The sequence below is a fragment of the Ictalurus furcatus genome, chromosome 22 (genome assembly GCF_023375685.1).
Source record: "Ictalurus furcatus strain D&B chromosome 22, Billie_1.0, whole genome shotgun sequence".
Taxonomy (NCBI): Eukaryota; Metazoa; Chordata; class Actinopteri; order Siluriformes; family Ictaluridae; genus Ictalurus; species Ictalurus furcatus.
This window is the reverse complement of record NC_071276.1, coordinates 20,888,490-20,901,560: the sequence shown is the minus strand read 5'-3', so window position 1 is coordinate 20,901,560 and position 13,071 is coordinate 20,888,490. Positions and strand designations below refer to the sequence as shown.

The 13,071-nt window shown below is 44.8% G+C and overlaps 1 protein-coding gene across 8 annotated transcripts in view; it reads right to left on the bottom strand.

Annotated features, from left to right (window-relative positions):
- fbrsl1 (fibrosin-like 1) overlaps window positions 1-13,071 on the bottom strand; it is a 226,982-nt gene that overhangs the window by 45,776 nt on the left and 168,135 nt on the right. For all 8 annotated transcript variants that reach the window (XR_008388972.1, XM_053654023.1, XM_053654024.1 and 5 more), the window contains one exon: window positions 3,848-3,896. Coding sequence is in view for 7 of the 8 variants with exons in the window: in XM_053654023.1 (XP_053509998.1) it covers window positions 3,848-3,896 (49 nt within the window). In the remaining variant the exon portion in view is untranslated. The remainder of the gene's footprint in view (window positions 1-3,847; window positions 3,897-13,071) is intronic.

The following is a 13,071-nucleotide window of genomic DNA, read 5'->3' as shown; positions in this document are numbered from 1 at the left end:
TCAACATCTTCCTGCTCTCTCCCAGCATGCCCTGGGGCATACCAGATCCGCTCTCTGATTGGCTGAAAGCTCCCGCTCGCTAATCTGTGTGTTTTTTTTGTTTTGTTTTAATCCTGAGGTGAAAAGCTAGCAGTTTATTCGACTGTAGAATTTGTCGAGCCAGACGAAGTGTTAGAAATGTTTCAATATGGCCGACGCAGTGAGACGCGGATCGGGAGGGCGGAGTTTATCTCGACATTTCTATCGCACACAAGAATCCAGATGTTCTAGTTCATTTTTTTATAAGATGTGACACCATATGATGTGTATTCAGAGTGCAGAGAGGGTGTGTTGTGCTCAGTTGCAGTAGTCGGTGTGTAACAGAAGCCCTGCAGCAGATCAGCAGCTCTGTTTAAACAGAATCCATAAATCACTGGAGGTGTTGATGCTGATCATCGGAACTGTAATTAACCGTCACTTCATTAAACTCTGAGTACTGGAGACGAAAAATACACTCCTTCCTTTACACACTGTAACTCCACACACACACACACACACACTGTAACTCCACACACACACACACACTGTAACTCCACACACACACACACACTGTAACTCCACACACACACACACACTGTAACTCCACACACACACACACACTGTAACTCCACACACACACTGTAAGTCCACACACACACACACACACACACACTGTAACTCCACACACACACTGTAACTCCACACACACACACACACACACTGTAACTCCACACACACACACACACTGTAACTCCACACACACACACACACTGTAACTCCACACACACACACACACACTGTAACTCCACACACACACTGTAAGTCCACACACACACACACACACACACACTGTAACTCCACACACACACTGTAACTCCACACACACACACACACGCACACACTGTAACTCCACACACACTGTCTCTCAGCGCACGCACACACACACAGTCTCTCAGCGCACGCACACACACACACACACACACACACACACACACACTGTCTCTCAGCACACACACACACACACACACACACACACACCTAATAATCAGTGTATGCATCACCCAGATCATGACATCAGTAGCTAGGTTTCCAGCCATTCTACTGCACATGATACTCAATAAAAATGCTTTCCAAAATGACATCACTTCCTGCAAAGTATAAAAGGTTTTGCTTTTAAAAAAAAACCCCCAATGTTGTCATCATGAACAGAATGTACAGATCTACAGTGTACTGAACTTCTCCACAGTGAACAGCATCTGGAAGACGATGTATGTCCTCACCATAAAGACAGCATGATGACGTCACAGCTCTTACTCTCCCTGACGTCCTAACACTCTCTCTGACATCATAACACTCTCTCTCTCTCTCTATGACATCATAACACTCTCTCTGACATCATAACACTCTCTCTGACATCATAACACTCTCTATGACATCATAACACTCTCTCTCTCTCTCTATGACATCATAACACTCTCTCTCTCTATGACATCATAACACTCTCTCTGACATCATAACACTCTCATTGACATCATAACACCTCTGTCTGACATCATAACACTCTGTCTGACATCATAACACTCTCTCTCTCTCTCTGACATCATAACACTCTCTATGACATACTCTCTCTCTCTCTCTCTCTCTCTGACATCATAACACTCTCTATGACATCATAACACTCTCTCTCTCTCTATGACATCATAACACTCTCTCTCTCTCTGACATCATAACACTCTCTCTGACATCATAACTCTCTCTCTCTGTCTCTGACATCATAACACACTCTCTCTCTCTGACATCATAACACTCTGTCTGACATCATAACACACACTCTCTCTCTCTCTGACATCATAACACTCTCTCTGACATCATAACACTCTCTCTCTCTCTCTGACATCATAACACTCTCTCTGACATCATAACACTCTCTCTCTCTCTCTCTCTGACATCATAACACTCTCTCTGACATCATAACACTCTCTCTCTCTCTCTGACATCATAACACTCTCTCTGACATCATAACACTCTCTCTGACATCATAACACTGTCTGACATCATAACACTCTCTCTCTCTCTCTGACCTCATAACACTCTCTCTGACATCATAACACTGTCTGACATCATAACACTCTCTCTCTCTCTCTGACATCATAACACTCTCTCTCTGACCTCATAACACTCTCTCTGACATCATAACACTCTCTCTCACTCTGACCTCATAACACTCTCTCTGACATCATAACACTCTCTCTCTCTCTGACTTCATAACACTCTCTCTCTCACGTCATAACATTCTCTCTCTCTGACATCATAACACTCTCTCTGACGTCATAACACTCTGTGACATCACAACACTCTATGACATCATAACACTCTCTCTCTCTCTCTCTCTCTGACATCACAGCTCAATTTTATGTCCTTGTTCTCATAACATCACAGTCGTATTTATGACATCACCCAATGGCCAGTATGCTTTCTGTGATATCAGTCCTTTATATGATACAATGCCTCATTTAGGGCTGCACTCTGATGCTGTTTTCGTTATGACATCACAGTCTTCATTACAGCATCACAGCCCTCTCTATGACATCATCATCCTGTTTGCCACAGGGCAGTCGTGTTTCAGGGCATCATTTCTCAGGGAGAGATTACGATCAGATTGACAGAGGGTGTGTGTGTGTGTGTGTGTGTGTGTGTGTGTGTGTGTGTGTGTTAGGCAATACAGCAGAGATACATCAACCTTAATATTATTTTCGTCTCCTTTCTCTGTCCTCTACGGTGATTTATCTACACTGAACTCTTTAATCTGACCTGAGATCAGTGAGCTGGTGTGACATGCTGACTCTCAGTCCTTTAGTATAATCACTACAACTGCTCTCAGATCAGCTCTATCACATCTATCACATCACCTACCTGCTGCACCGTAATCACACGCAGACGAGCGAGAAGCAGAACACCGCAACCAACGAAGCCAGAGAGAAAGCAAGAAACTGCCTCAAAATGGCCGACATTTCAAACACACACACACACACACACACACACACACACAGAGCAAGGTCAGACATAAATGCAGACAGCTGAATAACACAGACGCCCTTTAAACGCGACCCTCAACCTCACTCACACACACACGCACACACACACACACACACACACACACTGCAGGACCCCATAGCATCTTTCTGTCTGTCTCTTTCTTTCTCCATCCACCTTTTCCTTTTTCTCTCATCAACTTCTATTTTTTCTCTTTCTTTATTTCTACCTCTTTTCCTCTCCACACTGCATCTCTACCTCGTTATCTCTCTCTCTCTTTTCCTTTTCCCCCTATTTATCTGTCTTTTCCTACTTCACATTTTCTTTCTTTGTCCGACTTGTCTCCTTTTCCGTCTCACTCTCTCCACGTCATTTCTCTTTCTTCTTTCTGTCGCTCTATAGCGTTCTCTCTTTATCATTCTGTCTCTCTCTGTGTCTGTCTCTCGTTCTTTCTTTCTCTCTGTTTCTTTATACATTTTTTCTTACAGCTCTCTCTCTCTCTCTCTCTCTCTCATTAAGCCCCTCGTTATGCTCCCACTAACAGTCTGTATTAAATCCTCTCATTAGTTGTCTGAGTCTAGCAGTGAGAAAAACGAGGGTGTTTAAAGTCACTCGCTCTTTTTGTAGCGTCCCTGTGATGAAGACATTCTGTTGCCTGAGGACGTGAGGACTTTCATCAAACACTACACTCTGTCCCTAATCCTAGCATCCTTCAGCTAACTGGACGTCTAAATCGTCACACACACCTCAGAAGACATTTTTGCTTCAGCGTCTGTACGAAAGTCGTGCGTCTCACCTTTAGGAGCAGTCGGGGAAAAGAGCTTCTCCGATCCGACATCAGATGCCTGAAAGAGATAAATAATAAACATGATTAGACAAAAATATAATGAGAGTTCACGTTTTTGGCATCAGATGTTGAACACGAGACACAATACAGTCGCTCTTTCACACGCTAATGCTAGCCAAGTAGGAAACGGACACTGAGCATAAGCAGGCTAACGGTTTATCCAGCTAGCATGTAGAAAGACACAGTAAGAGTGGAAATGAGTCAGAACAACCCGGAACATCAACTTTTACCTCAGAAATGTTGGAGAATCACTAAGAAAAGCCTCAGAAGAACTAAAATTAAAACTGGAATTACACTCAGCATCGGCTGCTAACACAAGGTATACAGGCACAAAGTATAAGCTAGCTAATAACGGAGGCTAAGAATATATCTAGTTACTACTCAGTCAAGTGTCAGGAGTTTTATACAGACAAAGGGACAGTAAAAACAATACAGACCCATCAAGATTTACCTCAGATGTGTCGGTGAATTACTAAGAAAACGACTAATAATACACAAATGTTACACTTAGAATGTAGCAAAACATCAACACAAAGTCTGAGCTAGTTAATGACTGAGGCTAACATTATATCAAGCATGTATGCAGTCGTGAAGTGTTTTATACCGACTGCAGTGAGCGTGAAAACCACACGGAATCATCCGGAACGTCAATGTTTACCTCAGATATGCCGGCGAATTACTGAAAAAAAGCTCACATTAAATAAAATTACACTGTTATTATACTTAGCATCAGCTGCTAACCACACACATGTGGTACTCCATTTTGAGAACACAGTGTGGGTCTGAGGTGTTCTACAAACATGACATTTGTCACCGTGTTGCTGTAACGTCTGTCTTTATGGCCACGACGCCAAGAAAAACACACACAGGCCAAAAAAACAAGTGAAAGTAGAGTAGGGAACAACAAAGTGCCCTATAAATCGAGTGAATCTCGATGCAGACTAAACAGCAGCACCCTTTTCCTTCCTCTAACGCAGACAGGGGCAAATGAGAAACAGACGGGACGTGGAGGAGAAAACACAGACGCTCGTGTGAAGATGTCTGGGTTAAATTAGGAGAGCGGAGAACTCGGCGGCCATTTTTAGCTTATAGCCATAACTCAGATTAGCCATTAGCGAGGTGAGGAACCGCAGGAAACTCGGCTAATGCCAAAGCTAAACAAACAAACACAACACACTGCTCTTTTCTGAGGAACAGCAGCATGTTTTATATATATATACAAACAAAGCTAATGTAGCTAACAGATATAATGGAAGTCTGTCTCACCTAAAATCTTTTTGTGTAAATAAATACAATCCTATCGATAAGGAGAGAGTGAGAGAGTGAGACAGAGAGAGTGAGACAGAGAGAGTGAGACAGAGAGAGTAAGACAGACACAATGGGAATGAAACTGTTGTTAACATTTTTTATATTTTCTGAAATGCAATGCTAACGAACACTATCCTGTGTGTGTGCTTGTGTGTGTGTATGTGTGTGTGTGTGCGTGTGTGTGTGCATGTGTGTGTGCATGTGTGTGTGCATGTGTGTGTGTGCATGTGTGTGTGTGCATGTGCGCGCGTGTGCATGTGTGTGTGTGCATGTGTGTGCATGTGTGTGTGTGCGTGCATGTGTGTGTGCATGTGTGTGTGTGTGTGTGTGTGTGCGCATGTGTGTGTGTGCATGTGAGTACGTGTGTGTGTGTGTGCGTGTGCGTGCGTGTGCGTGTGTGTCCTCTGGGATTTTCTGTTCTGTTTGCCAACTTCCCGCTGCACCCTTCAAAGCTGAAGGTCAGAGGTCACACATAACAAATTTCATTCAAATTCATGGTCACACACAGACCTGACCTTAATGAGGGGGTGATATGAACAGAGGAGAGTAGCAGGAGGGTAGTAGTGGGGGTTAGTGAGGTAGATCAGACCCCTGTGTGCCCCACAGGAAGCAGAGGGAGATTAGCGTTTCAGAAACACAGGAAATCTAAGCCACGTTTCTGTGAGCCAGACGCCCGAGACACAGGAACGAGGGATATTAGAGCTGCACTCGTTTACCACCAGCTTCCCCCTTTCAACACACACACACACACACAATCCAGAGCAAGGTGTGTGTGTGTGTGTGAGAGAGAGAGAGAGAGAGGGAGAGGGAGAGGGTGTAACAAGGTCAAGGTCCTGCAGTCTGCAGCTGTAAAATGCCACCGACTCATTCACCAGAGAGAAAGAAAGAAAAGAAAAGAGGGATAATAACAGCGAGGGGGACGAATGTGGGTTTAAAGAGCGCTACTGAGAGAGAGAGAGAGAGCGAGAGAGAGAGAGCGAGAGAGAGAGAGAGAGAGCAGGAAAAAGACAAGGAAAGAAAGAAAGAATGAATGTAGGGTCTTTTTATATAAACACACACACACACACACACACACACACACACACACACACACATTGCTGAGGGGTGTTTAGAGGGTGACAGTGACAAAACATCAAGCTGCCCTGTGAATTAGCACGTGTGTGTGTGTGTGTGTGTGTGTGTGTGTGTGCATCTGCCTTCTCTCTTTCTTTTTTCCTTCTCTCTCTGTCGGTCCTGACTCTGTACCTCTTTTGTCTCCTTTCCCCCTCTCCGCCTGTCTGTCTTTCTGTCTGTCTATTTCACCCATCTCGCTGTCTCTCTCTCTATCTGTCTCTCTCTCTCTCTCTTAATGACCTCCTCCACACTCGTTTATCAGAAGCTGTGTCATGTTTCTCTCTTGCTCTTGAGCGCCGCGGGTCAGAACAGGTGTGTGAACGAACACACACACACACACACACACACACACACACACAGCGTCATTAAGATGGTAATGTATTCAGCTGAGTGACCGTGTAAAATCCAACCATAAATCTGCACACCTCCTTCTCATCCGCGATTGGCCGATTATACATCGCCTGGCAACAGCAGCCATCGCCACGGCGACGATCTGAGAGTCTTTTCTGTTTAACCCCTGAATCCCCCTCCTGCTGCTTTCACATTTGACGATATATTCGAGCGACACCACACTCCAAATTACTGTTAAATCTTCTTTAAATTAATGAATTTCAACAATTTATCCAGTTTATTATTCAAATATATGCGAATATTAATGAGCGTGTAGAGTTAGAGAGGTAGAGAGTGAACGTTAGCTACACTGTGTGTGTGTGTGTGTGTTTATGTCACTGTTTTGACTGAAAAGAAACTGGAAATATAGAATATGTTATGATTTATATTAAATGATTTATGGTAAATGATTTATGGTAAATGATTTATGGTAAATGATTTATGCATCCATGTTGATGAGGCAGTGATTAATCATTTCATTTTTCTCATCAGAAAGCAGATCTACAGCGTAGTGCTCATCAGCGTTACTCAGTCGCTGCTTGTTCCTGGAATACGGTGATTTTTGGTGATAAGGTTCTCAGAAAGTTCGTTCTAGATAACTCCAGAGGGACGGCGCGGTGCTCGATGCTGAACGCTCCGATAACCAAAAGCAGATAAACCAGTATTGAATTGGGACGGAACCCAAACACACCTTTTAACCTTTACTGAGAAAATAATGTGTTAAACCAGATTTATCTATACATTGCATCACACACACACACACACACACACACACACACACTGGTCCAGAGTCTCTACCAGCCCCTGATAAGATGAAAGAGAACACAGTGAGCGGTTATTGACCCAAAGCCGCAGGACGATAACAGACAGTTCACTGGGGGAAACGCTCAACATGGCGGCGGTGTCACAGGAAGCCCCGCCCCTCAGTAAATACAGATTCCTACGCTGATGCAGGCGTGAGTCCTCCGTACTGCAGGAACGATCCTCGTCCACCCGTTTCCTCGAGAACCCTCATCGTTAATGAGAACACGAGGCGTGCATTTGGGACACAGCCGTATTTTCACAGACAGAAAGTCTGCAGCGCTTCTTCATCTTCAGCAAACAGCTTCAGCGTGAGTCATCCACCACCTCAGATAGCTCAGGCACAGCAGACGGAGGAACAGGAGACAGAACAGAGATGCTCTTTCTGCCGTCCATCCATCCATCCATCCATCCATCTATCTATCCGTCCATCCATCCATCCATCCATTCATCCATCTATCTATCTATCCGTCCATCCATCCATCCATCCATTCATCCATCTATCTATCTATCCGTCCATCCATCCATCCATCCATTCATCCATCTATCTATCCGTCCATCCATCCATCCATCCATTCATCCATCTATCTATCCGTCCATCCATCCATCCATCCATTCATCCATCTATCTATCCGTCCATCCATCCATCCAGTCTTTAAGACATGCTAGACAAATTGACAGATGGAAAAACACGCAGACAGACAGACAGACAGACAGACAGACACGCAGACAGACAGACAGAGATAAGGAGAGACAGACAGCTAAGCATTTTAGATTTGCAGAACACTTTCTGACCCTCACAGGTGTCAGACGGTTGGATCTCTGAAGCGTCCACCAGATTTTCTGGAGAACATCGTACAATTAAAAAAAGCCCAACAACGTTTAGTGATGTTATTTAACGTTCCCATATCGCCGCACGACTAGTGACACCGTACAAGCCGACTGTTAACGTTCCACACAAACCTTCTGAGAACCAATAACAATATAAACTGCTGCACATCCGAGAACAGTTGCCATGGCGACTGTGGTGTGCCACACTTTTACTGTTAGCACAACAGCGGCACATCAGGAAAGTGTCATGGACACGAGTATAACGTCTACTGTTACCATAGTTACCGTCAGACTATATAGCAAACAACGTAAACCACCGGCACTCTGATTTCAAATCCATGAAGTCAGACTTAATACTAATCTAACGTCTGATCCGGACATTCTTACATTATAGCTACTTTAATACAACTTTCTAAAGCCACAGCAGGGTTACAGCTGGACATACGGTTACCATGGTTACTATAAAACACCAGAGTAGAGTATAGCACTGTTCCTGTGATAAGGCTAACAATGATAGGAGCTGTGTGGGTATACTAGACTGACACACACACACACACACACACACACACACACAAAGAAACTAGAGCAGATCATAAATGACACATTTACTATCAGACACGCTCAGGCTTCTGATTAAATTTGATGCTACACTGAGCAGCACTGGAGTGTGTGAAGCAGAGAAAACATCTCACACACACACACGCACACACACACAGAGCGCGATACAAAGGCGTCTCCTGCTGGAAAAGCACATGGCGCGTTACGCTATAAGTGGGATTTATTTACGAAGCAGACGCTGAGACTCGAGTTACTGATGACTGAAACTGGAGCTTAAAACCTTTAAACCCTCAGTAAAGTGCACACTTACTGCCCTAGAGTGCACAGGGGCTGGATCTCCAATCAAACTGCATTAATCATCATACGAATCAATATTAACGAGTCTATAACGTTTTACAGCCACGTAAACATCCGCCATCTTGAATTCGACCTTATACGGAAATCCCATTTTTATTTAAACCTGCGTCACAGCGCCGTCCGGTTCACTACACACGCTCACTACACACGGTACGTAACCATGTGGCAGTCTCTACCAAGTGCACACGTCCAATTAAACTACATCTGGGATTTGCCCACGTGTGTGCTACTTGTCTGTGTAAGTTAAAGTTTTGGCACCCCTCGCTTTGTTTGGGATAGAGATGTACTGACTTATCGATCCCTCCGAACGTCCCTCACACAAACTCCGCCCACTTTTCCACAAGAACAGGAAGTCAACCAGGGTAACGGGGTGGGGGACAGACTTGAGTTGGGAAGAGTAAAGTATGAGACCTTACAGTCGAGAAAACACGGTAGAGTGACGAGCGACGGAATAAAAACAGCCGCTGCTCGAGTGCGTTGTGAGAGGACAAGAAACAGAACGTGTGTGTGTGTGTGTGAAGATTAGGGTTCAGCCCTTCACACTTACAGTTTAAAGCTTGCCAGATTCACGCACACACACACACACACACAGAGTGACAAATGGCTCCCAAAGGCGTTTTCAATTACTTGCTACTCACTGACAGCTACAACCAGGCTGAGTTTGTGTGTGTGTGTGTGTGTGTGTGTGTGTGTGTGTGTGTAATACACAGTGCACAGTGAGATTGGTCTATTTTCAATAGACCACACACACATACACACACACACACTCACATACCGCAGGAAAGATTTCATCATCTCACACAATTACAACGTAATTAGTGAATGATTTAATAATACACTACAATTTAAAGCTGGACGATGTAATTATACAGAGTGACAGTTTAATTGGTATTAATAACGCAGCTGTACACCATCAGGGTGTGTGTTCGTGCACATTCCTTGCTGTAACGTCAACTAATGTTGTGATGTCATAACATCCAGCCTGTGATTGGCCGATTCAAATGACCTTAAGCTCGGCCCAAGTTGGCACTGGAGCACCGGTCAGTCAGAAAAACCAGGACTCACTGGTTAGCTGAATCGGTAATAATAACACACACACACACACACACACACACACACACACACACACACTGAGACAGACATCGCTAACGACGTTAACATCCCACATCCTCTGACTTTCCCTCCACTGAGTGACACTCGTTATCTGGCAGATCTGGAACGAACGCAGACCAATTAGCACCTGCAGTGGGAGGATTTATACACAGCAGTGTGTGTGTGTTTGTGTGTGTGTGTGTGTGTGTGTGTGTGTGTGTGTGTGTGTGTGTGTAGGAGGATTTGCAATGTGTTGATTTACGAGTTAAGACCATTAAAAGTTGCTTCGGCTGCCAAGACAGAACACTAACGCATAACACTGTTCACTCCGCATTAAAATATAATGAAGCAAGTAAACGCAACTCTGTCTGACATGCTGCACTTTTAATTATTCATCCAGGGCGAGAGACACTGACTGAGAATGAGAGAGAGCGAGCGAGAGTATATCACAGAGCTCATTTTCACAGTAGCACATGATTAAATGGATTAAAAGGCCAGTTCGGAACATAAATAAGATATAGGCAGCGTCCCCTTAAACCTCACGACTACAGCAGCGGCTGATTTCACTTTGATCTCTGTTACAGAACACACTCAAACACAACTTTATAAAAGCTGTGCAGTGAAAAAGGGGTCTAGAGCTCCGCCCCTTTACGCTGTAACAGGTCAGAATTTAGAGCTCCGCCCCTTTACGCTGTAACGGTTCAGAATTTAGAGCTCCGCCCTTTTACGCTGTAACAGGTCAGAATTTAGAGCTCCGCCCCTTTACGCTGTAACAGGTCAGAATTTAGAGCTCCGCCCTTTTACGCTGTAACAGTTCAGAATTTAGAGCTCCGCCCCTTTACGCTGTAACGGTTCAGAATTTAGAGCTCCGCCCTTTTACGCTGTAACAGGTCAGAATTTAGAGCTCCGCCCCTTTACGCTGTAACAGGTCAGAATTTAGAGCTCTGCCCTTTTACGCTGTAACGGTTCAGAATTTAGAGCTCCGCCCCTTTACGCTGTAACGGTTCAGAATTTAGAGCTCCGCCCTTTTACGCTGTAACAGGTCAGAATTTAGAGCTCCGCCCCTTTACGCTGTAACAGGTCAGAATTTAGAGCTCCGCCCTTTTACGCTGTAACAGGTCAGAATTTAGAGCTCCGCCCCTTTACGCTGTAACGGGTCAGAATTTAGAGCTCCGCCCCTTTACACTGTAACGGTTCAGAATTTAGAGCTCCGCCCCTTTACGCTGTAACGGTTCAGAATTTAGAGCTCCGCCCCTTTACTCTGTAACGGTTCAGAATTTAGAGCTCCGCCCCTTTACAGTGTAACAGGTAAGAAATTAAAGCTCCGCCCCTTTGCACTGAGTTTCAAATTTAGAGTTCCGCCCCTTTATGCTGTAATAGTTTAACATTCAGAGCTCCGCCCCTTTACACTGTAACAGGTCAGAATTTCGAGCTCCGCCCCCCGTCTCCCTATTGCCTGTTCCCTACACACATCAGGTGCAGTGTGGTGCACTAATAAACCCAGAATATTCAGTAAAAGTCTCACTCTCTTCACAGTGGCTGTGTCCCAAATCACACGCCCTGTTCACTATACACTCCACATAAACCCCATCACATGCCCCATCACATGCACCTCTCTGTGTCTGTGCTCGTGCGCTGTGTGAGTGGCAGGATCTTGTTATTTTCCAGCCTGTCAGAGAGAAGAGGGAGGGAGAGACACAGGGGGGAATGAAGGGATGAAGGGAATGAAGGATGGGGGGCGGAGGGCAGAGGGATGGAGGGTGGATGAAGGGTGCAAGGGCACAATAATAAGGCAGCGTGTGTCAGCTTGCTGTAATGCGGAGGGGGAGAGGTGAAACCGCCCTGCTCGTCTCTGACATGTCTCCCAAGTCTCTCTCTCTCGCACATACACACACACACACACACACACACACACATACGCACACACACACACACACTGCAGGGTTGGGGAAATATAATTGGCCCTGACTTCTGTCAACCTCCGACTGAGAAGGCAAGAAAGCGTGAGAGAAAGGCAAAGAGACAATGTGGGAGAGAAGAGAGAGAGAGAGAGAATGAGTGTTAAAGAAAAGTGCAAGAGGAAAGCAAAGAGAGGAAGAAATATACAAACAGAAACAACAGAGACAAAGAAAGAGAAAAGAAAGACAGAGGGACAAAGAGAGAAATGCAAAAAGAAACAACGAGTAAAAGATAGATAATCAGAGGGGAGGAGAGAAGAGAAGAGAGGAGAAGAAAGGAGAAGAGAGGAGAAGAGAAGAGAAGAAGAGAAGAGAAGAGAGAAGAAGAGAGGAGAAGAGAAGAGAAGAGAGGAGAAAGGAGAAGAGAGGAGAAGAGAAGAGAAGAAGAGAAGAGAAGAGAAGAGAGAAGAAGAGAGGAGAAGAGAAGAGAGGAGAGGAGAAGAGGAGAAGAGAAGAGAAGAGAAGAGAGGAGAAAGGAGAAGAGAGGAGAAGAGAAGAGAAGAAGAGAAGAGAAGAGAGAAGAAGAGAGGAGAAGAGAAGAGAAGAGAGGAGAAAGGAGAAGAGAGGAGAAGAGAAGAGAAGAAGAGAAGAGAAGAGAGAAGAAGAGAGGAGAAGAGAGAAGAAGAGAGGAGAAGAGAAGAGAAGAGAGGAGAAGAGAAGTGAAGAAGAGAAGAGAAGAGAGAAGAAGAGAGGAGAAGAGAAGAGAAGAGAAGAGAGGAGAGGAGAAGAGAAGAGAAGAGAGGAGAAGAGAAGAGAAGAGAGGAG